The sequence below is a fragment of the Vanellus vanellus genome (genome assembly GCF_965231255.1).
Source record: "Vanellus vanellus genome assembly, chromosome: 3".
NCBI lineage: Eukaryota > Metazoa > Chordata > Aves > Charadriiformes > Charadriidae > Vanellus > Vanellus vanellus.
In genome coordinates, this window is record NC_138907.1 from 22949320 (window position 1) to 22977049 (window position 27730).

Below are 27730 nucleotides of genomic sequence, written 5' to 3' on the forward strand. Positions count from 1 at the left end.
ACTAAATAATATCTATAGCAAAGAGGTACAGATTTCAGATGAATAATCTGATGACACAAAACGTTCAGCTACACCAAATCCAAATTCAACTGCAACACAATGTATTGTAGGCAAGGTAAATATACAACTCAAAAGAAAATTCTTCTCCTTAATTTTTCAGAAGGTGCTCAAAGAATTGAGTGTATTCATTGCACTCATGAAAGGAACAGGTATTAAGAGTTGTCTGTCTTTTCAATACTATGGAAAAAAATTAAATATAAACAGTTAAATGAAAAGCTTTGAAATAAAATCCCTTCTCATTATAGTGTTTTTGGTATTAAATCTATTGAAAGAAAAACGTTATTAATCTTTGAGATCAGAAAAATTAAGTATAACTTTAACCCTAAATCTAAAAAATATGTTATCATCTTTTTTAAAAAGGATTGTTACAAACTTTGTTCAAATATTTTAAACTACACACAAAAGTTTGGAAATACACTTTTGAAAAGACCCATCTAATAATCTGAAATTAACTAAATATTGAAAATTAGTTTTCTGCTTTTTAATGTACCTCCTTAAAGCAATATAAATAGCTGCACTTTACATGCTCCATAGCTCATTATTTTAATAGAGATCAAACAACTCTATACTTTTCCCATTTCCAAAATTAAATGCATCTTAAAAAAAATTCAAACACTAAGACAGAAAACAAACCCAAACAAGTTTACTAAATATTCAAGTTCGCTAGATATTTAGTAGTTCACTAGATATTCATTTCATGATAGGGATTTTTTTTAGTTCATTTAAACTTAATTGTTTTATTTAAACAGCTTAAAAAATATCAGAGTAGGATCTATTTCTTTAAATGATTAAAAAAAAAAATATCCAGTTTTTACTACTCTCCATTAAAGCCTATGTTTTATTTTTCAGTCAGGTACAGGGGTTAACTAACACCAAGGATAAACAAAGAACATTTTAAAAAAAAAAAAAAGTAATTGTGGCAATGTTAAATGTGTGTTTAACAACACATACTAAATTGAGCGTAATTGTCATCCCACATACCAATACATATCGGTTACCATCACTACTAAAATATTATTTAGGCCAAAAACTCGTATCAAAAATGATCGTCAAGTCTTAACAATTTCCACTTTGAGTGATTCTGGTAGAAATGAAAAAGGATCAGGCTCCATAAAAAGAGGCGAAAGCAGAGCTACACATTTAGTTTTAAATTTCATCACAAACATAGAAACTGCAGTGGAAGACAAGATGAAAACATACAGTTGGATTTTATATATTTCACACCATGCTTCGTAATGGTATTAATTGCATAACCTGCTGCTTCTTTGCTTCAGTTCTGGTACCCAAATTCATAAGCAAGAAAAGTTGAAGAATACCTGTTGTCCTTCCCATTCTGTATTGCAGAATAGCGATCTGAAGAACGTTCACAAACGTAAGTGTTCCTCCTTGTCATTCCACTACCAGAAAATACATTATTCTAGAAGAAAGTGAAGACTAAAATTAAATTAAATACTTTCTTCTACTAAATATTATGTTGTACAAAAATGTAAGCATTGGAAGCAAATCAAAATAGAGTTTCAGCCGTTTACGTATATTCTTAATGTCTTCAAATGTGCTAGGTTAATCTATTGACATAAGTAATTTATATCAGCTATTTTTTTTTCCAATAGCTCATTCACCATCTCATTACTGTACCATTAACAGTATGCTAAGAGAAAATTTAGAGAAATTTAGTTTTGCTGACACTTGCTTTACTAAGCATTATTAACCAATTCCTACATAATGTGTTAATGAATTATTTGTCTCTGGGATCAAAGGAACAAACTGGAATCCCAGAGAACGCATCTATCTGGCTGGTTAAAAGGCTTCCCTGGGCAGATTAAGTCGCCAACTACAGCGCCAGCCTTACAGTTTGTTGCCCCCTGTCAAAAGATTTTTCAGGAGGAAAAAATGAAAATATTATTGATCTGTGTCAGTCAACCCAGAAATTATGATGCAGATAACATGGCAAATAGATCTGATGGGACCTTCTGTTACTAATTTCAGTTTGCACACCCTTCAAAAAATACCTACAAACGTTCTCCTCCTCCCCCTGCCACGTAGAGATTTGCTGCTCAAGACTTACCTTCAGTACATGATGTACAATTCTCAGTTTTTAATACAGTACATATTGAATTTGGGGTGGGAGAGGTTTGCCAAGTGCTAACATTACATACTGATGCATGCTGGCAAAAGATTTCAAATACACTCAACTTGAGTACTGTAGGACATCATGAACTCTGCAAGGTTTACTGTGTGTTTAGGCCTCCCTCATCTACAGCTTTTCAGCATTAGTATCACCCCGCAGAGACTACTGAATTAACAGTTTCAAAGCCAATTCATAAGGAAGATTAGCAACTGCAGTAACTGTTTTTGAAATTAAACTCTTGTAAGTTAGGCTTATATGACTGAAGGTGATAAACATGTTTTTAAGAAATCCTGCCTTCCCAAACATCATGTTACCCTCAAAGTTGCACAAAAGTATTTTAAAATTATCCACATTAAACTAGCTTTGTTCATTTTAAATGTTTGAGTTTTAAAAACCAAATTCACTTTTTTCTGTGTAAGCTGCTCAACCTTAACTGCTGTTGCAGTATCAGACACCACTATTCCTGAACCATGCCCATCACAAAGTCCCCAGAATAGTAACAGAGCTAAAAATGTACAAATACTGAAGTTGCCATTAGCAAGTAAATCAATTTCTCATTCTTCATAGTAAAGATACTCCATTTAATTAGTTCTCACAAAGCAGAGAAATGCTTTTGACATATCAGCTTGTACCATACATGACTGTAATCAGCTTTGGGGCAATATAGTTTTGGGAAAGCTCAGATATGAAATCTAATCTTAGAAGACTCAAAAGTTCCTGCATGCAATCCACGCAGCCATAATTTCAAAGACTCTTTGTGCCGGGAGAAAAACCTCTATCTAAAATTTGAAAAATAAAATAAAATAAATGTTTAAAGCATCTGCAGATGTATTGCAGACACAGCCTGCAGAATATTAAGAGTTAAATGAACGTCAGCATTTATTTTGTTTAAAGAGAATTCCAGCAGAAACACATATCATCTTCCCAGAATATCCAAGAGGGGAGCCAGCACGTAGAATCCCAAAGGACAATGAGAATTCCTGCTGCCCATCTACTGTACTAAAAGATGGCCAGAATTTTTGTACTTAATACAGTTAAATAGCAAAAAGTATAGTTAAATCTTAAATTATGATTCATGCATATTTCTTCCCCCCCAAGAACTCGTGCTCCTAAGTTGCTGTTTAAACGCTATGCAATACTTTTTCATTGTGTATTCTAACACCGATACTACTGCACATGAACCTCCACAGCAAAGTAGATGCTTTCATAATAGGAGAGAGACTCTCCTATTCGGAACAAAGATGTCTGAGGCAGAAATATGATAGCGGTTTACAAAACTACGAATGATATCATCGCAGAAGAACTAGCAAATTAATCATTCTTAATACAAGAATCAGGTTGTAACTCATAACATCAACAGGCACACGCACCAGGGAATGAGTGGGTTGTTCCCCCTCACCTCACCCCATTTCTGAAGTGCAAAATGAAGTGGTTTCAGAAAGCTAAATAGATAAATTCACAGAGAAAAAGTTCATGAGGTATATTACGCAGGATTATTCAGACTGAATCTGTGATTCAGGAAGTCCCTTAACTTCCTTGTAGATACAGAAGCATTAGAAACCAGAAAAAGAGCACTCCATATTGGCTCTGTTCTTACATTCTTTCCCTAAATATCTACTATTTGTCTTGACAGATCTTCAGTTTGCCCAAGTGCAGACATTCTTGTGCTTACTGTTACGTTAGTGTTAGAAAAAGTAAAGTTGTGGGGGGAAGGGAAAGGTTTATTTTAAAAGACATCCACTGTAGCCTATTTCTGTCTGCAAGTATAAGTTACCAGAAATAGACTTAGTGGCTTATTCAGTAACCATTATGTCTATAGTAACCTTATGCTGCAGTTTTGGTTTAAATAGGGAAAAATAAATATAACAAGCCAAAAGCACACACACACTCACACTGGGAACTGTAGTTGATTTCTTTCTTTCTGGACCCACAAGTGGACTTGCAGCCATCTCTGCTTTGGATCCCACTGTAGTGCTGCTAAGTTTGCGTGAGACATCCTTGTCCCAGTCTTCTTTCTGTTCACTTTCCACACTATTTGCCTGAGCCCTTTTTGTGTATGACACAGCAGGAGGAATTGAGGGACCAACTGCCAAATAAAAACAGTTTTAATAGATACCTAAAAATAATCACTGCATTTTTCTTGGCCAAAATAGTCTAAATATAACTCCCTGAGTCCAAAAAAAGCATTTGAACAACCATGACTGTAAACTCAGCACATATACCAACCTATTTAATTGAGCTTTGACAGCCTACGTTCTTTTTACCCACCCTCCTCATTACCAATTTGCAGTTCAGAATTAGTTTCCATTTTACATGAATATGTAAAACCTAGAAGAGTATTTTAATTCTCATTTTAAACCCATGCAATTTGTCCAATATTATGAAAAAAGGAATTAGAAGATACTTTTCAAATTATCTTTTTTTAGTACTTTTTGCCACATATCTTTTCCTTTAAACACTATGAAAGATCCTTTCCCCCTGAAAGCCCTACAACTACTTTTTTTTTAAAGCATATTTATACTTGGAAAAATTACAGTTCTTTCCCCCTCATCATTCTTTAAAATGCTTTGGCACAAATCCTCTATCAGTATAATTTTACATTCCTTTGAAATAAAATCACATCAGCTGATGATCTTCACAATATTGGTTACTTTTTTGAAAAAAACACCACCACACTATCACAGAGGGAGACTAGTAAAGAAAACACATGGAGAAAATATTAGAAATAACAATGTAAATTAGGCAGAGAAAAGGGCCAAACATTTTAGAAATATTTCTAGTAATTTGATAGTTCTCTGAAAAAAAAAGAAAAAAAAATATCACACTTCATGTAATGTTTTAAATATGCACACCTTTTTGATGTAACCACTTTCACCTGAAAATGTTTCCTGAGTACTTGGTAAAATTGTTGTCTCTTGGAAACAATTTGGCGCCAACTCCAAATGTACGGATAAACATAAGGGTTTGCTGCCTTTGAGTTTACCCAGACCAATATTTTGCCATTAGTTCCTAAACAGGAAACATCCTCAAGCTCTTATTTAGTGAGTCAACCAAGTAACAAGTCCATAAAAATAAATCTGTAAATTCCATTGACCCAGATTTACCATAGAAGCGTTCATACAAATAAAAGCATCACAGTGGAGCACAATGAGATACACAACAAATGCACAGAGTGGTGGACCTGCCAGGTTCACAAAACACTGCACATTCAGACTTAAGTTGTGTATGTTACTTTACTTGTTGGAATGTCATCCCCACCATGATCACTGAACCGCCGTTGTTTCTGATTAGTTGATATACTCCGTTGGACCTTCAGGTGAGCGGGAGACTGTACAGAACTGTTGTTGAGGTCACTGCTAGGACGAGACCTTTGACCTAAGTTGCTGCTGGACAAGGATTCACCTCCTTCAAACTACAAGAAAAACAGTTTTTCGAAGCATAAACAAAATTCAACATTACCGGTACTTTTAAGGCATAATAAAGCCAAGAGTTCCAATCAAAGGCATTTATTTTTCAATTTAAAATTGTATCCATAGTTTAATTTTCTTCAAGATGAATTTTATCTCTTCATCTGTGTTTAATATGCTTTAAAAACACACAGCTAAAGCTAATTAGTTAATGAATGCTCAAAGTAAAATTATAAGAATCTTGACAGTAACAAAAACTGTGCTATTTTAAAACCTAAGCTTTTTTTTGTTTGTTTGTTTTAAAGCTTTAAGAGCATTTACAGCTTCAGAACTATTTCGAAATGCATCTGATAAAGTCAGCAGGGCTAAAAAAGCAAGCACTACTGATTCGAGGATTCTTTATGGCCTTCAACACATCTTTATAAGGTATGTAACTCAGCCACTGGTTTGTTGATATCTAAGAAGCATCAGTTCTAAGCAAAAGTAGTGGAAAAGACAAATATCCTCTTCCAAGCAGTCTGAGTCAAAATCATTTTAGAGACATTCCCTCCATGCTCTGCCATCACAAAGGAACTGTCTTTCAGAGATGTTGTGGGAAAATGCAATCAAGGATGCACATATCAGTTCTACACTATCTCGGAAATGAAGGAAGGCCAAGGAAACAGCAGGAAAAAAAACTCCTTCAAAAAGAAATCCTTGGTCTCAGCTTGATTTCTTGAAATTCCCAGTGGTCTCAAAAGATCTACAGATCCCTCTAGTTCCAAAACAGTCAAAAGATTTTCTATCACAAATTTATTAATTACTACAGTGCAATTATTTATTAAATAATAGAATATACTATAATATAGTATATAAGTGAGAAAGTATGAGTACGTTTCTGAGAAATAAACGATGTCACATCTTAGTAGTTCGAACAATAATTGCTCTAGTCAAATTAACTATTTCAGATTTTAACTGCAAACATATATGACAGGAAGAAGACTTAGCACTTAGAAGTCATACCACTTCAGATTAACAGCTAAGAATTCACCATATTTACAAGCGCACATGAAGATACTGTATTCAATCTATTTGTTCATATGGGAACTAACAAGATATCCAAGAAGATATGAAAAGGGAAAGACATTAGTAAGTTACCAGTCAAAATTTTTTTTAAAAGATGTTACAAAATAGTTGATAAAAACATCAACAGAATATTCATCCCAGCCAGATACAAAGGCCAAAACAGAAGATGTAAATTAGGTAGCACTTACTTCAGGTGGTTTTCTACCTAGAAGCAGGTAAGTGGCCATGACTTCATCGTACTTTTGGTTTACTAAAGATTCATGGATTTCTTCTCTTGAAAAGCCCATTGTGACCATAATGTCTAAAAGTAAAAAGAGCTAGATACATTAGAAGAATAAGTGCTTGGGTTTACCAACAACTTAATAACAATGAAAATATAAAACCCCCTCATAGTTTAACAGGTAACTAGGATTCAACTCAACCAGCATCATCTTTGCTGTGCAATATCAAAAAGGCTACAATTCCCCTCTTTCATTGTTATTTTCTTCTTGAAAACTCTCGACTGTGTTATTCAACATAGTTCAATGTTATTCAACATTAAACATATTCAACAAACAAATAGAACACTGGCAAACAGAAACTATGAATAGCTACAGGACCAACACAGTATCTTTCTCCGACCACTGCGGATAAAAATTGTTGCCCTCATTTGTCTTTTGCTGTGCTTGTAGATTCATGTCAGCTCAGTGAAGTCACAACAGTAGTTATAAGGAGGGCATTGTAATGAAATTTCTCATTTAAATAAAAAGAAAACATTTTACTTGTACAATGAGATTGTATCTCAAATTCGATAAGAGTTTAGTTTGACTTACAAGATAAAATTCCGTATCTACATCAGATGCGGCATACTAGCAAAAGTCTTACCTATTCTCTTGGTGTCATTAAAATCTGGTTCGGGCTCAGTATATGGCTTTAGTTCTTCTTCTTCATGGCCAACATTCATCCACCGATCCTTCATAATTTGCTAAGAAAAGAAATGAGCTTTAGGTCAATATGCCATTTGCCATACCCGATTAAATCTGTGCTGGCTAGTCTGGCGAAAACCAACTAAAATTCATAATAATCTGAATGCTACTTTTCCCCATCACATCTTGATTTCTTCTTTTATCTTTCATATCCTCTTGTTTCCATTAGTTCATTTCATTTCCCCCTACTATTTACCTTTTACAATACAATCCCCCTGCCCAAAATATCAAAAAAAATACCGAGGAAAAAAAAAAAAAAACCTGCAGTTCCAACATACAATAATCTTTCATTTTGTACCTTTCACTTCCACTGTCTCTTAATCTCGATTTGCCAAGTGCCTGATACTCATTCCTTAATCTTGGTTAGGATCCCTAGATGTTACTACAATACCAATTCTATCACAATAAGTAACTCCTTCAAATAATAACAGAGGAAGTGTTTAGAAACTAAGGAATATTTCAGGAGCATGCCGATGCTTCCTACAGTCATTTGTTTCAAGACTCTGATGCCAACTGGTCATTTTTTCCTATGGATCTTCTCACTGCACTTGACCTAAATATGTTCACAGTTCAGCTGGAGGGAAAACTGCCTCTTAACTCTCTCTGTGCCATGCATGTACTTTAAATATTTCTCCTGCATTCTTTGCAAAGTTTCCTTCTGCTGTGGCCGAGATCTTTTATATTCCTGCAAGATTGATCAGCTGGAATCCCTAACCACCACCACAATTTCTCTTTAAGACATAATTATCCTTTTTAAAACAGCTAAAACCATTTTTACCTCCTACAGCAACAGGGACACATGCCTCTTTAGGGACAGATGCTAATATTGCTCACTAGATTGACAGAAGAGTGAAACAAGTGCCAGCAAGTCAAATTTCCCACAAACTCCAAATAGGCCTCGCAAACACCAAATTAAGTTATTTCTCACAAAGAGCAAGAGACTCAATTTTCCATTGATATAACCAAATTCTTTGTATGTAGTACTGCTGCCAAATTACAGACCCAAATAACTGTATTCTTACAAGAACAATACAGAACTTTGTACTTGGGCCAGCTAACATTTTGCTGACAATAAGACTTAAAGATTTGTTCAAAGTTTTGCCACAGAATTGATTTTTTGGTTTTTGAGGGGGATAAAGGGGTTGTGAACATGTACTGCTATATGGCATTTCTGGCACACAGAGCATGAGTTTATTTGCCAATAGACTTTGATTATGTATTTGTAGCCTTGCAGTAACATTGTAGACTCCCCAAAGAGTACTACGCAGTACCTGCAGTTACAATTTTTTAAAGATACTGTTAATTAAATCTAAAGTTTAAGCATAATGGTGGTGTGATGACAGGAATCACACTGCTCAAATCCCACCTCCCTTTCTTGATCCTTCTTGAATTAAGATGCAAACCCAACAATTCCCACTTACAGTTTTTCACGTCTTTTCCGTAGGTGGATCTATAGGTCAATGTAATCTGCTCTAGGTTTCCATCTGTTAAATATCTAAACTTTTGCCAGCTTCTGTCTTTTAAATACATGATCTCATAGGCATACTGAATTACTGTACAACTCTTAAAACTGGCTCTTACAATCAAGCATTTTGAAGTGACACAAATGATCCCATTCCAGGATCAATTTTACATCTGTATAAGTTCAGCTGGGCTTCCAGTCAGCTGATTAAAGAGCAGCAGCTGTGGTCAGGGTATTTAAAGACCTGACCCAAACTGTATTTCTTAAAGATCAACCCAAACTGAATTTCAACCAACCAGATATTATTGATGAGGTTTCCCTCAACTTTCAGGAAAACTGTCTAATAAAAATCTGGCCCGGCTCAAGACCTGTCTGTCCCCAAATTCTTTACTTTATTACTCTTTGTAAGCATAAATCTGCTCTGTGGGAATTTCACATAGTGTTTCCTTGCAAAGAATTGAAGACTGGGGGAAGGAGAAATTTGTTGGAATCGTAATAGCTAAGGGATCCACATATTTTCTGACAATGCATTTTTCCCATCTCTTCCTGAGAAGATTTACTGTTTTACAACAACATTCTCTTGCTTCTACAATTTTGTCTCTGTGCTGCAACCATGAAAAAGTCTAGATGAACCATTTTAATAAAAATTTGCCTGGTCCTTACCAAAGGAAGAGTGCTAAGCCTAACCAATACGGTGCTGATCCTGTGTCAGTCTCAGTTTTGATGCTAACATCACTGACAAACATCCTATTGGATGGTCTGGGAAAAACATGCATGGGAACTGAGCAAGTGTATTGCTGTGACTGAGCAAATAATTAAAAGACAAAGCACAAGCAAAAATCCTCCCCACCTAAGATGGTATTGTCTTTCCACTTTCAGAAACTTCTAATAAAGATACACTTTTAGAAGTGCTCAGACAGAAGAAATAGTAATTTCTTTTCAAAACACGTACCATAGCTTTCTAACTCAAACAACATGTTATTTTAGGAATGTTCATTTTTAAAAAGTTTGTGATGTCTCTTTCCCTCAGATTAGCATACTGATCAATGCCCATTATCATCAGAATTTTGGTGCTGGTTCAAGACCCCCCCCATCACACATAACATTTACTTGCTCGCTCTCATACAATCTGACAGCTACATCATTCCAACAAGGCTGCTATCCAATACCTCTCTCCAGGGACAGGATGGAATTTTAGAAGAACTGGATAACACTACAATATCTAGAAGAAAAGTGAAATTAGATCTGGGGAGAAACTGCTGAAAAATCCAGAGGAAAGTTCAATAAAAGGAAAATCTATTTTCCTAAAACTTAAAACACGACACAGGAAAAAAGCGATCTTTCACCATCTTCAAGTGACTACGCTCTCATCATTATTTCCTCTAGACAGTAATAAACACAACATAATTAATGAATATGAGTAAAGTAGAAGCCATCTTTCACTGTTTCTTTCACAAAGCAGCATCAGCTTGAAATAAGTTGCACGCAGACAGACCTCAGTAAATACATGCTTCCTTGCACAGGTAGCATCCATGCCAGGAAGCATAAGTCATGCCACTACAAATAAAAAGCTGCTTAAATGGGATTTATTCTCTGGAACACCATCCACTGCTGCACAAGTACGCTTAGAAAGATGAAACAAAAGTCACTAGTGATTAACTCATGCAAATACTATTTTAAAACCATTCTATTTATTTTCTGCTCTACTTCCATCTCTATGGTAAGTAGATGTTATTTTAAAAAGTCTCTCTTTGTTAAAGAATTCACAAAATAGAACAGAGCAGCACTTAGAGTGCTCTCTACACAGAATATTTGTTAAATATCAGCTCCAGAGTTATCCAGCAATTACATGCCAACACCACAAATCTTGAACAAAACAGGCCCTTAAAAACACTGAACCTTTTAGACACAAGTTATGCACAGATATTCTCTGCATACCCTGAAGAGAAAACCTAATTTACTAACAAAGAAGCCCCAATCATAACTCAGTAGAAATCCTCAAAACTGATTTTACTTGAGGGACACAGCAGGTATTATTATATATGTTAATTTTCCAGCTATTCAGAAAAAAGGTACCAGAAGGGGGAAAAGAAAGGACTGAACAGAAATAACTAGCAATTATTAGCTTATCATTCAAAGAGTTCTTAGTGTTTATCTGTATTATGGTACTAAAAAAAAACAAACAAAAACCTCACGTAGAAGAACTGTGATAAAAAACTATCTATCCTTTTTAAGAAGTCATGCTGGAAACGGTAAGTTAAGACAAAAATGCTTATGGTACTGCCTGCTGCTGATTTTGTTTGTTTTTTTGTTTGTTTGGTTTTGTTTTTTGGGTTTTTTTTTCTTCTGAAAAAACTCCATGCAGAAGAAATTTACAATCTTGTCCTGCTTTCCACACATTTTGATCTAGCTCCATTATCTGACTGAAATAAGTGGGAGCAGTTTGCACTTTGAAATGGTCTTAAATGATAGTGTTTAGTCAGCAGCAACTAAGGTTAGACTTTCATTCAATAACACTTTCTGTTTTCAAGGTGCGCTGTTTCTGGGACATTTCCTCATTTATTTTTTTTAACTAGACTTTTAGGCCCTTAAAACAGGAGTAAAGTACCTATTGTGAAAAATACAGAAGTCTTAGGCAATTCTTGTCTTATTCTTTCTTAACCTGAAAACTCTTTTTTTCCCAAGATAAGATTACTTACTTCCAAGCTGCCTCGTTTTATTGGATTCAGTACTAGGAGCTTCTTAAGTAGATTTTCACAGTCTGTGGACATATAGAATGGAATGCGGTACTTCCCCCTCAGTACTCGCTCCCTCAGTTCCTTTAAAACAAAGTTTTAAAAGGTGAGCCTACTAATGACATAGAAGATTTAAAGAGAGTAAAAGCCCAGCTTTCATATTGTAACTGTACCTTTAGATTCTGACCATCAAATGGCAATGATCCGCTTACTAGTGTGTACAAAATCACTCCAAGGCTCCACACATCCACTTCAGGACCATCATATTTCTTTCCTTGGAAAAGTTCAGGAGCAGCATAAGGTGGGCTTCCACAAAATGTGTCCAGTTTATTACCGACCGTAAATTCATTACTAAACCCAAAGTCTGCAATTTTAATGTTCATGTCTGCATCAAGTAGAAGGTTTTCTGCCTAAGAGAAAAATAAAAGGTGAAAAGGACAATTTATATATCAGAATAAGTTCAAATATATTACAGTGTATCATTTATCAATAAATGCAAAAATGTTTCTTTTTCTAAAGTATTTCACCATCTGTATCTTTCTTACAGAACAAAAGAAACTAATCTCCCTGAGTACATTACAAAGATTGAAAATTGATTATGTTTACTTAGGAAAATATAACTGTTAAAAGCAGCTAAACAGACTTGAAAGTCAGCTAGCGAATCAACTATGAAGATTCTCTTTTCTGGAAGAAATAACTTAGTTTAGATCTAGACAGAAGCATCCAGACATGTCATAATACCAGTTTCAGCTTTTGACATGTTCATGCTAGCTTCTGATGCCAAGGAGGGTAAATCTAATCCCAGACATCATCTACCATTTCGGTGGGGTAAATGTTAGAAGGGATTTAAGATTTTAAAAGAAGATCTCTTCCGCTTACAAGATGAAACACTTCAAGGTACGTGCTGTATCTTAGCATTCTGTACCAAAAAATTATCTCCCCTTTATTATTAGTGTTTGCTTGAGCAATAACACCACCAAGGTTTTTAACACTCGAGTATTACATTGTGTATGAAAAAATGCATGTATTATACATCTAAGAATATTAATGCCTGTGCAGCAATCATCATGTGAATGCAATGCATCACATATACATAGATGCAAGTATAGCAGCCTGCAGGGTCAGTAAACAGTATCTTATACTTAGTATCACAGGCAGGTCAGAAGATTTGAAGAGTAAGGTTAGAAAAATACTAATACGTTCCTGGAAAAAAATAAAGTGCATTTTCCAAAATGCAAGGATGCTGTGCAAGGAGCGCAGCAGAATTGGGCAACTTTTACTCATCTATCTGGGTCCTGGCTCCTGATCCACATATCAGCAACACAGGAGCAGCACTGAGCAGTGCAGGAATCCTCCTTTTTGAACAGGAGGACAGACATTAGCCAGAGCAGAGGATTCACTTAATTGCCAAACATCAGTTTTATAGCAAATGCAGACATCTCTCATCAGATGCTGTACTCAGAATTGAGCCCAGAAAATAAAAAAAGTCTTAGTTCAGGATCAGAGAAGCAGCAATTAATTTGTTAGTTGCTTTGATTAAAAGGGTAAACATGATTTTGTTTGGGTTTGTTGCTTTTTGTTTTATTTTTAATAATTTCACTTGCACTTAATGAACAGAACAGGAGACAATTAACTACCAGTATATCAAGCCAATAGCTGCATAACAGAATTTAGCCTCTATCAGGAGTAAAATACAACCCATTTTTACAAACTATCCTGGAAAATATTTTGTTTTCCCAATTCATGACGTGTAATCTCAGCTCATCCAGCTGATGTGCCTGCAGACAGACTCACAGAGATATTTTCCAGATTTGACAGCCTTCTACATTACTGCACAAAGACTTCATTTTCCTTGTGGTGAAAACATTACTGTCAGTGCAGCTGCTCCGCGATTACAATAGTCCTCCTAGTTGAACAGTACTCTGCTACCCAAGTACCCCATGCTTTTACATTTCTTCTTCAAACAAAAACACCAAAAAGACCTTTTTAATATGCCAAATAGAAAGACTATGCTCTTATTGGTTACATGTTCAGAGCAAAAAGTATTAACAGTCACTGAAAAGGTAAGTTAGTTTTGTGCATCACAGGATGAGCAAAGTTGGAATTGGTTATAGCCCTTTCTATGCAAGCTGTTTATAATCACAGAAAAATAAAAGGAGACAGTTTAAGTACCTACAGGCCTTGTGCTCCCTCCTCCTCTGCCAGAATAGCCTGGACAAACTTGTACATTTTCTTACACATCTTCCTGGTTTAGTCTGAAGTAACTTACATTTGATCGAGTTTACCCTTTCTGGTACTAAAGCCAAAAAGGCTTATCAAAAAATCTTCAAAGTGGTGCTAGACCTCTGCCTTGTGGTGCTAACAAACGTCAATTGGTCAGCATGCTGATACCATGGAGAAAGTCAACAGAAGCAGATATGAATGCAGACACAACTTTAAAGTTGCTTCTTCCTTCTCTGCAGCTCCATGAGAAGAGTTTTAAGTGAGATAGCGTTAACGTTTGGAAAGAAGAGACGAAGTGAGAACACCTCCTCAAAGTCACATGTTTAGCCCTTTTTACTTTGGGGAACGTATTTTTCATTGGCTAGGTTGACTGGCTTTCAATCACACCTAACACTACTTTTCAAATAAGTCTAGCGTAACTCCATCCGAGAGAAGACAGAGAGAGAAAAGCAAAGACAGACATTATTTTGGAGCCTGCCGGCCTGTCTCGCAAATAGGAAGGAGATCATCAGCAGAGTACTTGTGACATATGGTAAAAGGGATCCCACGTGAACGCTGCAAAGCAGTTTTGTATAGTACTGTGAGCAATCCAGTGAGCTGTATGCATGCTACAGAACTAAGATATGAATGAGGGGTGGAGGCTGCAATGGGCTCTGGAAGAAAGAGCGAGGTGAAGGATGCTAAATTAATGCAGTTAAGACTCAATAATATAGCTGGGCTGAGCAAGCCAGTGCTGGATAAGCACAGGAGATGGCTGGCTCCCTACTCTGAGCCAAGTATAGGGCCGAGACAACCATTGAAAGTGGCTTGTCCAGCCAGGCCAATAGGTCCCTAGGTGCAGCCTTCTGGAAAGCTCAACAAGAGTGGCTGCAGTAAGCTCCAGGGAGCTTGACAAAACGTTCACGGGCTCCAAACCGCCACGCAAGATGGGGAGGAATTTTTTTAAATCTATTTCAATAAGATCCAGCCCTTTCCTTCCTTGCATTCTGACTTCAGAGTGCTGGCCAGGCACCTCCATCATCAGATGACAATGGTCTCGGGTCAGGGAGGACTCTGCAGAAAAGGATGTATTACCCAGCACCATATGCACATGCAGGAGCTGGCAGATGGACAGGTATTAGGGAAGAGATTTGTAAGAGAGAGGTTGAGAGCATGCTGCAGTGTATTATAAGAAACTTAAGACAAAAGATACTGGTGAAAAAAACCCGTATGAATTATTCAGCTTCAGCTTTTCACAACTATTTGATACACTAGTAAAAAAGAACATACACCAGTGATTTCTTTGTAAACGTACAAAGACATCAAAGCAAGAGTACAAGCCAACTTTTAAGTGGGTGACAATCTTGTGTCCAAGTCCCATGATACCTAAACTTGGCACAAAAACAACTTCAGACTGAAGGCTTAAGTTGTACCTGCAATTGCAGAACTCTAACATGGTCTGGTATGTTTACACAGACAGATTACTAGAAAGCATCAAAAGAAGGAAGTTCTACTAACTTCTGTTTAGCTTCAATTTATTTTTCTGCCTGAACTAAACACTAGAGTATAAACCAGAAGTTCAAATGGATTAAAATCCTAACATATTTCCTATGAATCACTAAGAAAAGAAAAGACTGCTTTATATATCTTGCAATATATTTTAACTGAAAATATTTTAATTAAGTAGTGCTGACTGGTATCATTGAACTTCTGAAGCTTCAGTGTGTAGATATCTGTATGCCAGCAGATAGGATTCTTTGGAGAGCATGTCTTTTTCTTAAAGCCAAAACTGGAATGAAAGTAACATATGTTCTATTCTTGTCTCTCCCCTGTTCCAACAGGCAAGCTACATTATTTTTGTGCTGCAGAAAATTGAGAATAAAATATATGTGATAGTTCCCTCATTCACATGTTTGAGGCGTTCAGAGACAGTGGCAAGGACAAGTATATAGAATGAAATTAAGTCTATACTGTCAATAAGCAAAATGAAAAATAAGTAACAGCCTACCTTAAGATCACGATGCACTATGCATTTCTGATGACAGTACTGCACAGCAGATACAATCTGAAACACCAAGATGATCAGTGAAATATTTTATCTCAATCTCAGTATAAGTTTTTGTATATAATTTAGTAATCTTGGCTCCTGATACGATTCAGTAGAACATAAGAAATTAATAATTAAAGCTTTCATTCTAGAAAATATTCATGTAAGTTTCATTAAAGCTCAAATACTAAAAACTAAAAAGTCCCTAAAAGCAGCTCATTTTCTTATTAAAAGAAGTTTAATACATATTCCTCAAGGTAATAGGAGAAACATCTATTTTAAATGCAGATCACCCAATAGCAATAACTTTAAAAGGAAATTATTCCATCCCGCAACCCAAGAGCCGGATATACCATCACAGATTTTATCTTCGGAAATATTTGCAGCATATCTCTGACAGAATAGTTCATTCAGTATTTTCATATACATATTTCACATATGTATAACAAAAATCAAGTCTGAAACAGCAAGTTAAAAGCAGTTGCTTTCTTGTTAATCATAGACTTTGATTTTGAAAAATACCAAATTTTCTTTATTTATCTAATTAAAGCTTTTCACAAAACAATCACTAAAAACAGAGTAAGAAAAAGATTAAGGTGAGAAAGTTTGCAATAAGAATAAAAACCTGTTACAGAATACCCTTCATACAAAACAGTATGACATGACACAGCAATACACGTCATCATATCAACATGTCAAGATAGAACATCTGTTAAATTCTAAAATATTCAGAGAAGGATTGAAACCTCAAGTGAGTCACAATAAAAAATGTGGCTCTTAGGAACATCCACTAAAAAAGAACGTAAAACCGTCTTACTATTTTTAGATAGTATGTAGGAAGCAGATATTTTTCTCTTCAGGGATTTTTTCCACTCCAGCTTTAATAAACATTATCACAACAATGAATATTTTTTTTAAAGTAAAAGAAGTAGGCTCACACTCATGTCTATCTGAAAACACCATAAATAGAAACAAAAGAAAGAGTGACTTAATTTCATACCTGCCTGAATTTTGCACGAGCCTCTTTCTCTTTCATTCTTCCATGTGCAACCAGGTAGTCAAACACTTCTCCTGACCACGACAAGGACAAAACATCAGTCCTATTTCCCAGGTTTTATTTTTGACTGTCATGCACAATCAAATCATGCTTGACAACAACAACTCCCCCTCCCCCCGGGCTTCTTGAAGGGAAAGGAAATAGAAGCAGCCAGGAAAAATTCCTTTTTACTGTTTGCATTGGATTTCATTTTTCAGACACGTAACAGTTAAGAAATATAAAAATGGAACCCTTCATACTAAGGCTTCTTCAATTTAAAAAATAAATTTACTTAAACACTGAAACAACAACAAAAAAAGAAATTTACTTTAATCATGGAAAACATTCATATTGCACGAGACACACTGGGAAACAGGCAACTTCTTATGTACCAGATTAATTTTGCGTATGTCTAGCAGCTTCACTTAACAGTATCTGTATTACCTCTGTTTTTTCCTTCTTGTTCTATTTCTAATAAAGCTATTCAAATGCCTTTCAGATCCTCATCTTTGCACTATCTGATGAGCTGCCTTTCCTAGCTGGTCACCAGCCCTGTGCTGGATTCCCTTCCTACATTCAAACATTTCTCATTCAGGTGCGAAGCAGCTTCTCAAGCAGGCACCCACTATTTCTCTCACTCTTTAGGATCCTGCTCGTCCCCTTTCCGGTGTTCCTTATTCCCATCCTCTGGACCTGCCTCTCTAAGTGCTTTGGCACTTAGATAAAATGAGGCACCAGTGCTTGCTTAAATATAGCAGATAATTACCAAGTCAAGTTTTTGCCAGAATCAGCACCAGATTATCTCCTGATATTCCAGCAGAAACCTCAGAATGATAAGTAACCTTAAGCACAAACCTAATAGGTTACTTTACAGAACGTGACGCAAGCAAGAAAGTCTGCCCTGGGAGATCTGCTAGGTCTGTTGTGAAGGCCAGATTGGAATAACTCATTAACCATAAAATTCTTAAATCAGTTCTAAGCATGCAACCGGCATGGCTTTCCCTATTTCAGTTTATCCTTAAAGCAGAATTAAGAATTCACTTACCCCCACTGGCATATTCCATTACCAAATACAATGTCTTTTCAGTTTCAATAACTTCAAATAATTTTACTGCAAGAAAAATGAATGAGAAAGAGATTGCAGCAAGGAGCAAAAGCACAGCACAAACAAAAAATTATACTCGTGAAGTGAGTATAATTTATGGCCAGTGATAACACTAAACCATATGAAAACTGTATATCCTTTAGGTTAGCATTCTTTTGAGGGGAAAAAAGCAAAATTAATTTCTAAATCACAGTTGGTAATAAGGCACATTAATTCACAATTTTCTCAGAATTTTATGCACACTGTACAAACGAGTTCATGCTGAAATTAGTGTTTAAATTGACACAGACATCTTTAAGATCATACAAACCTTCCCTGTTTCACTAGTAAACTGCTCCCAGTTAGAAATCTGAGATTCTGACCAACTAAAACCCGAGCGGATACCAGAAACGTTAAGTCTGAAACACTTTCCTCAGATTGTAATAGTAACCACTTATTTAAAACAAACACGCACACCACCCCCCACCCCCAAGAAAACAAAAAACAGGAGAAGCTAAGAATGCTGAAAAAGCAACAAACAATTCAAGGGACGAGAAGGGAGCGCCTAGCATGTAATAACTTGTACACCTCATCCATACCTTGTATGCAACAAGCCCTCTGGCCGATTCAGGACCATTAACTGTCTCTGGAACAAGACTGTCCAGCCCTCCTCAGCCAGAAGAATTGTCATCACAAAGTAGGGCCCTGAAGCTGTGGGGTAGGTGAAAGAACTAAAGCAGAAAGGGAAAATTACATACTTTGTAATTCTAATTTTCTGGAAATATCAGTCAGAGGGAGTCTTTCCTAGACTGAACTAATGGAGTTTTGCTGCTTTCACCTAAGGAACTCATGCTTTTTGGCTTCAAGAGTATTTTCAATGGAACAGGGGAGTTGGGGCCCTCAACAGACCAGAGTGCTCAGCATGTCCTACTTTGTGTTAAGGCTTTCCTGGACTGAGCAGTTTATCTCCTCGGAGCAAAATTCCTGTTTCAAGCAGAGTCAATAAAGGAGGTGAGACAAGGAAGCATTTACTGAATGCTCACTGTCCTATTATCTCAAAAAAGTTTAATGAACAAAAGCACAGCAGTAAAGTTCATTCAAATAAAGCCAAAGAGAGTAAGATGTAAACAGTAACAAAAAAAAAGAAGTTTGCAGAAATGCAGGACTCCTACCAATATTGGGATGATTCAGTATCTTCATTATTCGTACTTCTCGAAACAACTGTCAAGGAAGTAAGACAATTTTCTTAGAGCGTGCTTATTAGTTATGCAAGATATGCAATTTTAGATAGCAAAAAGGAGCAGCACAAGCCACAGAAAACAGCATTAGCATAAAATATAGCGCAGTGAAACTCCAGAAAACATTATCTACATCTTATACATTATATAAAAATAACCACTACCCACTACATATCAAAACCAGACTAATTTTTAAGCTTTATACAAACAGACACAGCTAAGTTTTATAGCCCCTTCTGGAGATTCACATTGACCAAACCCAACAGGCTGTTCACACAAGGTTTTTGTTATCTCTTTGCTCCAATTTCTTTGGTGACTGGCAACCTCAGCTAACTACCCTGAACACATACATAACTGCAGGTGCAAATACAAGCTGTAGTACTACAGAAGAGTTGAACACACAGATGTTAAAATGGAATTAGACACCAGGAATCCTGATGTCCCCCAGTCCTGCCGCTCCGCAGAGGTGAAGCAGGTGAGTTCACTTTTCTCACTACTACCAAATTTTACACTGGGTCACAAACAGTGATGTCCCCTCTCCTCCCAGCAAGACCTGAAGGTTTATGATTGATGGAAGTCTGCTTTATGATCCTGAGTCACATAATTAAAAACAATTGGACAAACTTATAGCCCTAAGTGTATATACTTAAGATAATGGTGGGTTTACTTTTTTTTTTTTTTCCTTTTTAAAACCGGAAACAAGAGGTCTCCACTCTTAAATTTCTAGCATTCATAGGTTTATTGATTAAATAAGAGGTGAAGTAAGACTAACCTAGGGGCTCAAAGGGAAGAAGGCAAACAAAAGGAATCCAAAATGCCTACATAGTTCTGTTACTCTGTACTTGAGGCTGTCAATACTGGTAAGCTTGCCCTGTTTTACTTCATGAGAACAGCATATCCCCATTGTGAAATCTATTTACTGTGCTGCATGCTCTTTAGTCTCGTATTAGGCTGAAGTAGGATGCTGAAATGAAGGAAGAAAAGTTCACTGGCTTCAGTGTAATGCTTAGACATTTCGGAAACATCTTAGCACTACATTCCTCCTTATAGAGAAACTTGGCTCATCGCAGAAGTGCACTGTTGCTGTTTTGCTTGTCTAATGTCTCAGAGGACATCTCTCCCTCCATTTTCAAAATTAGTCCCATTTGTTCAGATGCTACCTATGGAAAAGGGTACAATGATGCAACCCAGAGACCGAACACCTCCTCAAAGAGCAGCACTTTAGTTTCTATTTTACGATGGATAAGACTACAAGTTATGAGAAATTAAAATTCTTTTGCTTAGACAACAGTGATGGCTTTTTACTCCATTTGTGAAACTTAATCATAACATTTCTAAAATTCTGCATTTATTCTACAAGTTAAGACTACAGAGCAACATATTTTTGAAATTCAGCTTTTGATCAACTAATATTATTGCAGTTCTATATTTACATTATTTAAGTAAGGTTAGTTACTATCCACTTGCCCCATAGTTGCCATTAAAACAATTTCAGAAGGAAGTGAAGACTACAAAAGCATTTCTCTGAGAAAACATGAACAGTATGATACATTTTGAACACAAACAAACTGCAACACATGCATATGTAATACTATGCACTAGAATTAACTTTAGCAAATATTCTTGTTTCCTCATAAAGTCAGTTATTCCCATGAAAAAACCCCATCAAACTGAGCTGTTATTTGTGCATATTTTTGTTTTTCTAAGTATCTGAATTTGTTGCACAAGAAAAAGTTTCTCAGCTAAATCAATATCAATTAGTCAGAAAGCTAACAAATCTAAACCAATACATGGTAGAGCTTCAGAAGAGCTTCTAAGCAAGTATGTGGAAAACTGCAATTCCTGCCAGAAGATTGGAAAGATATTTCATAACTTAACGGTATTAATGCTGGCATAAAAGTTACAGCAATGAAGGCATGTCTTCATAAGCAGGATTGAAATATTAGACTTTTATAAATAAAATAATTTTAAATCTAGAAAAAAGATCATTAAGAAACATAATTTTACATGCAATGTGAAGCACAGTAATCGCAAAAAAAGAGCATTATTCTATTCAATATTCTGCAGGATTTAGAAGTTTACTAATTGGTTTAAGATTCAAATTGATTTTACAAAGACATGAAATTTTGTTCCATGTCATATGTAATTTTGTCTTCCATAAAAGAAAAAGACTCTTAGAAAACAGACATAGAAGTCTATTTTCCTCAAGACAGAACATTAATGACACCTAGCCTGATGCAGATACTTTATTATATGAAAGAAACATGTACTTGCTCTGGTTCTGAATGGAAGACATCAACACCAAAAGTATGGGCTTAGGTTTATTCCATACAAACACCAGTAAAATTTTTTACATCATCTTGTATTATATATCCTGTTGAATAGATATTTTTCAGAAAACTGAAGCCAATATTCTCATACCAAAGCAGGTAAACACTCCTGGTAGTCACCATGAGTTTATCAAGAGGAAGTAGTTAGTCTCAACCTTTTGGAAAAAAAGCAGCTACTCTAAGACAAATTCTAAATGAACTCAACAAAGTCACAAGGTGAATCTGGGTATTTTCTTGCTGGTTAGTGGCTCTGAGGTGGGCTTCTTGTTTGGGGATTTTGACTCAAAGGCACTTCTAATGTTGGTTGAAATGTGTTTGCATGCTTAGAGCAAGAACCGGACAAAGCTGAAGGAGACAAAGTTATCTTAGGTGATGCTCATCCAACGGGAACCAGCTATTTTTTATTTTATTTTTTTTTTTTTTTTTATAGACAGGATGGTGTCAGCCTCCTTACAAACGGATGAGAACAGGGAAAGAGAGAAATCAGCAGAGTAAGAATTGAAAGAACAGTTGAAGTCTTGGAATCTACCTGCAGGTACCTGCTGACTAAATGTCTCGCTCTGAGAAAAGATTAAAAACCCCTAAGTGGCTGTACTCCCTAGAAGACTCCTCTCCCAACTGCGCATCCAATGCTGAAACTACAGCACACATGGTTGCCTTCTTCATGGGGAGATCCACATTCTTCTTGCAGTTCCTGTTTCACAGTTGTTATCAGCTTCTGATAAGTTTCCAGCAGTTGTTTACCTGGAAACCCACATTGTCAGACCTTTTTCTGAAGTAATTCAGGTATAGGCATCTCGCAAATTAGGCAGATGTAACTTACGTATTCCATAATACTGCTACGTAACTAAGTCAAGCAGCTTTGCTAAAGCTGCTTGGCGTGACAGATACCTTTCAACCCAGGAAGGAAGAAATTGTTTGAAAGGCTGAAAGAACAGAAATAATGGAACAACACTATGTAGAGACCACAAACACAGCCAAATTACACTTTGTGTAGTTCCTGGCCCACATAGTCCAAGGGGACATGTAAGGGTCTCTCAAATAAGGAGTGGGGAGAAAGAGCAGGAAACCTTATTTCAACATAGATGTTCAAAACAGCAGAGGGGGAGCAGGATGGAAACTGGGCAAATGGACTGTTCTCTGGAGTTCTGGTGTATATTCAGGGTTTTATTTGGTCCAATATAAATGCAAATTTACAGAAATCAAGAAAATGCCAAAGCTTACTCCTCCAATTTTCTCTCACAAGAGAGAAGAAAATTTAGAAAGTCTCTGAACAATGGATAACACTTGAATAATAAGCATTACGTACAATACAAAAGTATTACAGTACATTATTTTACATTGCAACTCTGCATTCTGTGGAGCCCTACTTTAGGAGAAATCCCCCACCCAGCCCCGGCTCTCCCCTTGCAGAAGCATGCTGGTTATTAACACTAGTTACGTCAGTTAACTATGTATTTATGAATAGAGATATCTTGAAACAACAGCCACCACACCCCTCAGTAACACCCAGGAAGATACCTCTATATGCAATGGAAGAGATGTATTAAAGCAACAAGACCATAGTTATCTCCTACAAAGCCAAGTTTGTTAATTTTATAGAAGTCTGGACAGAACAGTGAGAGTAGTTCTCATTTCGTGACAAGGCAAGCTGCAGGATTATATAATGATCTATTTTACTGATTAAAAAAAAGCACTTTCAGAATTCACACACACTTCTATTTTCTTAAGCAGCAGTGTACTGCTCTCAGAAGGTATAAGTGCTCCCTGACTTCTGTCCCCCCACCCCACCACACATTTATAGGATTGCTCTTAATTCTTAGCAAAGTGCTACAATTCAAAAACGCTCTTGAACAAGCATCTCCTTGTTGCAAATGGGTTGTAGCCTCAATGGCTTCACTTATAGTAGAGGACAGCCAGCACCGTACTCAATTCATGGAACTTGTACCTATGGAAAAGGCATAAGGCTTGAAAATTTGATTCCTGCTTTTCCAATTTCATATTTCATGGCACAGACTGCAGAAAGCAAAGATCTTCTGTTACACCATTGCTAACCACTTCTACTTGGTGTCAGGTTGACATCTACATTTAAGATTTACTATTTTAAGTCACTACAATCAAACTAAAAATCTTCAGTTAACCAAGGCTTTTTCTTGCTTTGAAAGAGGTGCTTGAATGCTTCTCTAGTTTCTGAATCATTACTGAGACGGGATGTTGCAAAAAAGCACAACTTTCCATAGGTAACATGAAAATTGTTCCAAATCTTCTATTGCTTCTTTACTCCTCTTCTGCTTTTCTTAACAACAGAAAGAACTTAAGTTTGAGGCTTTAGATATGTTTAAAGAATAAAAAGAAGCCCACTAACCCCTAAAAAGGGAGAAATGAAATGCCACTTGCTAATCAAAACTATTAAGAAAAAAGTACCTTCTGCTCCACTAGCAGTTTGCAGAAGAGCAGCAGAATGCTATTTCAGAAACATCCCTAGTGAAGCCAGTACAAGAAGACGCTTTCAATGTGGCAGATGTGCAGAAAATAGAACAGCTATTTTGATGTAAATTCTAGTTACGATGAAACCCAAATACTTGCATTTGGGAACAAATTACAATCATGACAGTGGAAAAAGCTAAGTCAGTACAATATGTTACTATCAAGACAGGAAGTTCACAAAGAAGCCAGCTCTGTCTTCTAAATAGGTGCTCACTGAGTAAGACGGGAACTGTATACTGACGAAATTGAAAACAAAATATAAGGCAGTGCTCTTAATTCAACATTGTTTATCTATTTAAAGAGGCAGAGGTCCTGAAGCAAGAAATCTAACTGAAGACTATCACATTGCATGCATGCACAAGGATGCAAAATTAAAAATTCACAAGGTCAGCTTACTTGTGTCGTTTCCCAACATTTGACAGTCTAAGTGAAAATAACTATGTCTGCAAAGTACCCTGTCCATACTATACAGCATAAATAACATGGGAGAGTGGCTCAGAACAAACTAAACACTTTCTTTGCTTTCATACCCGTGACTAACTACAGACCCAGCTTGTATGACACTTTCAGCAACTGAAGCATGTGCTCAAATATTTCTGTTTACAAAACAGAACAGTGCATGAAAAGCTACGATGCCTCAACTCATTTTACTTAATTAGGTCAGTAACAAGTACTATGGCAAAACCTACTTCCACTTGGTATCCTTCATATTATAGAGAATGGAAAGGGGATGGTTTTGTGAATGATCCTGTGCCTAAGATCACTACTTATTTGTCTTGTTTGATTAATAATAATCAATAGTGATTGAAGGCCTAAAAGTTTTGCTGACCTGTGTACAATTTACCAGCTTTGAAGTTCTAGAGACTGTTCTCTCAACTACCCTAATTTAGATGGGTTCAAACTCAGGACCGGTACTTTTATGGCAGTAACATACTCCAGGATTCCTCTATAAACATTAATTAGAAAAGTGTCAGTTCCTATTAAAACAACACTATCACCACTTCCCATTCCCAGCATTACCTCTTGAAGAAGAAATTGACTACTTAACAGTCCCATGTACAGTATAACCCTGATGACAAAACTGCAAAAATTCACATTACAGTGTGGTACATAAAGAATCATAAATTTTAAGTAATCATTCAGTGCAGCAAGAAAAATAAAGATGACTGATTTCATAGAACAGAACAAGAACATTTTTAATTGTTTTATTTACAATACATAAATGAGCTATCAAAATACTAACAGAAGTAGTAATTCTAAGGATGTTAATGAACCACTCCCTCCCATCCTTATTTGCTTAAAAAACTCTACAGTTGCTTGAGTGACTGTGCAAAATCCGTGCTTAAGCTTACTTAAAAGCTTTCAAGGAATCAATATTCAGTTTCACTCAAAATCTCAGAAGACTGTAGGAGGCTGAAGACATTCAGAGCTTCAAAACAAAGATTATTTTTTCTGAAAATTACAAGCAAGATATTACAAAGGAAAACTTGACAGCAACAGATTACCACACTTTCCAGCGTAAGCAGAAGATGCATGGGATAAATATTTCTAGAAGTTATTGAAGAATGGAACTGTGGTTAAATCACTAAATTTAACTTCCACCCTTAGTTCTGCTATAAGCTACTTCTAACTGTACCTAAAAAAGTTTCTCTTGTTATCAGCTTCCCACTCAAAAAACAAGTAACAGCAGCAATGCCCTATTACATGACTATTTTGTGTATTATTTGTGCAGTGTGACAGCATCTTTTGTAGGCTATGAAAGTTTCATTTATACTTGGAATGATTTATTGACTTATTATTGAATATTTTTGTGTGAAATACAACTTATTTATCATTAAAGCAATTACCCCAGAAGTAAGTTTTTCATGCTTAGTTTTCCAGAAAGTTTTAACATTTTTTACCCCCCATTGCTCAATAATGAGACAAACTCACCTAGCTCCTCAAGCGTAAATACCTAGCTAGGTAGGAAACAAGCTATACGAGCAGCACAGGATTCCCTAATATGCTCTGTCACATACTGCCTCTGTGGGTCCCTCTTCACTAGCTCAAATATTAGGAGGGAGATTTGCTTAATATAGGATATAGGGCTTAAGGATAGCAAAGCTTTTGCATGGACTCTGCACAGCACGTCGAATTAAAAATAAAATCCTGATGAACCCATATTCGAAGGGAAACACTACAGAAGTTAAAGCAAATAAATCAAAGAATTAGAAGAAATCAAAGAAAAAAGAAATTAAAGCAAAGTTGTTTATAACTCCTCATAACCAAAATTACACAATTAGAAAAAAAATTAACGGCAGCCAGAGATAAAAGAACAGCAGTAAGTCCTAGCCTTTCTCTCATTCTGCAGCTAAAGACAGCAGCAGTCTAGTATTTGTAAACAAAAAAATATCCCAAATCTTTATAATAGGCAACCTCCAGTAGGATAATATTACATTTCTGTGCTTCAGCCAAAACCAAACATATGCACAGTTAAGTAGTAAAAAAACCCCAAACCAAACAAAAAAAACCTGGGTTTTGTCAAAACACTTATCACAATGGTTATGAAGGACTTCTGAATTTCTATCTACAAGCACAAACAAACAAGAATGTTCTGATTACATTCAGACATTGTCAATTCTATACATAAAAAGTAATTGCCAAATGTCCCTTAGGTTTAACAAATATTTTATTAAAGTTGAAAGAATATAAAAACAAAGGTATAAACAACCATTAAAGCCATAAAAATTGACACTCTTATAAGTCCACTAAAACAATTACTACATTAAAGAAAAATACCATTCTTTACAGCATTATGTCCTGATTTAGTATGTAGACAAACTACTTGTGTACCCAATTAGATATAAATGTCATTGTCAGCAAACAGTAAAGCTGGAGGAGGAAGAGCAAAGCAGCAATGCTTAGATAGGAACCACATAAAGTAACTGCCCTCGGACAAATTGCACATGCACATTATAGCAAAGACAGCAGAATACCACTGTCTCCCAAGGTCATACATACGCACAGATGTTTGTTCAGCAAGACAAAGAGACCAAATATTTTTGTCAAGTAAATATAAAAGAACACTGATCAACTGTTCATAGAATTTCAGATATTATGGTATATTCTTACCTTTTGCAGACTAGTAGGATTTAGCTGGGTTTTATCTATTATTTTCACAGCAACCTTGGGGAAAAAACAAATAACCATGGATTATTAAACTCAGAAAAACGTTTGAACAAAAATATATCGCACCTCTGTGAGCAAAAGCACAGATATGCCTGTAAGACATGCATATATATCTGCTTTTATGCATTTCATCAAGCAAAATTTCTCACCTATTAGGATCTACCAGCAGGAGGTCAGAACCTTGCCACCAGATGGTACCACCAAGGAATCAGTTTTATACTTCTGTCAGTGTTTGGACAGAACAATGTTATCCTGTCCACTGCAAAACCAGGCCCTTCAAACACAAGATCTATCTATCAATAGGTTTCAATATCAA

The 27730-nt window shown here is 36.0% G+C and overlaps 1 protein-coding gene across 3 annotated transcripts in view; it reads right to left on the minus strand.

Moving 5' to 3' along the window:
• Positions 1-27730, minus strand: part of MARK1 (microtubule affinity regulating kinase 1) — a 61127-nt gene that overhangs the window by 9113 nt on the left and 24284 nt on the right. For all 3 annotated transcript variants that reach the window (XM_082480200.1, XM_082480199.1, XM_082480198.1), the window contains exons 3-14: positions 27358-27411; positions 19364-19412; positions 18153-18218; positions 17072-17142; positions 16033-16089; positions 11996-12232; positions 11787-11906; positions 7525-7624; positions 6849-6961; positions 5447-5600; positions 4081-4274; positions 1377-1477 (exon numbers count right to left, since the gene is read on the minus strand). In XM_082480200.1, the coding sequence (XP_082336326.1) occupies positions 1377-1477; positions 4081-4274; positions 5447-5600; positions 6849-6961; positions 7525-7624; positions 11787-11906; positions 11996-12232; positions 16033-16089; positions 17072-17142; positions 18153-18218; positions 19364-19412; positions 27358-27411 (1316 nt within the window). The remainder of the gene's footprint in view (positions 1-1376; positions 1478-4080; positions 4275-5446; positions 5601-6848; positions 6962-7524; positions 7625-11786; positions 11907-11995; positions 12233-16032; positions 16090-17071; positions 17143-18152; positions 18219-19363; positions 19413-27357; positions 27412-27730) is intronic.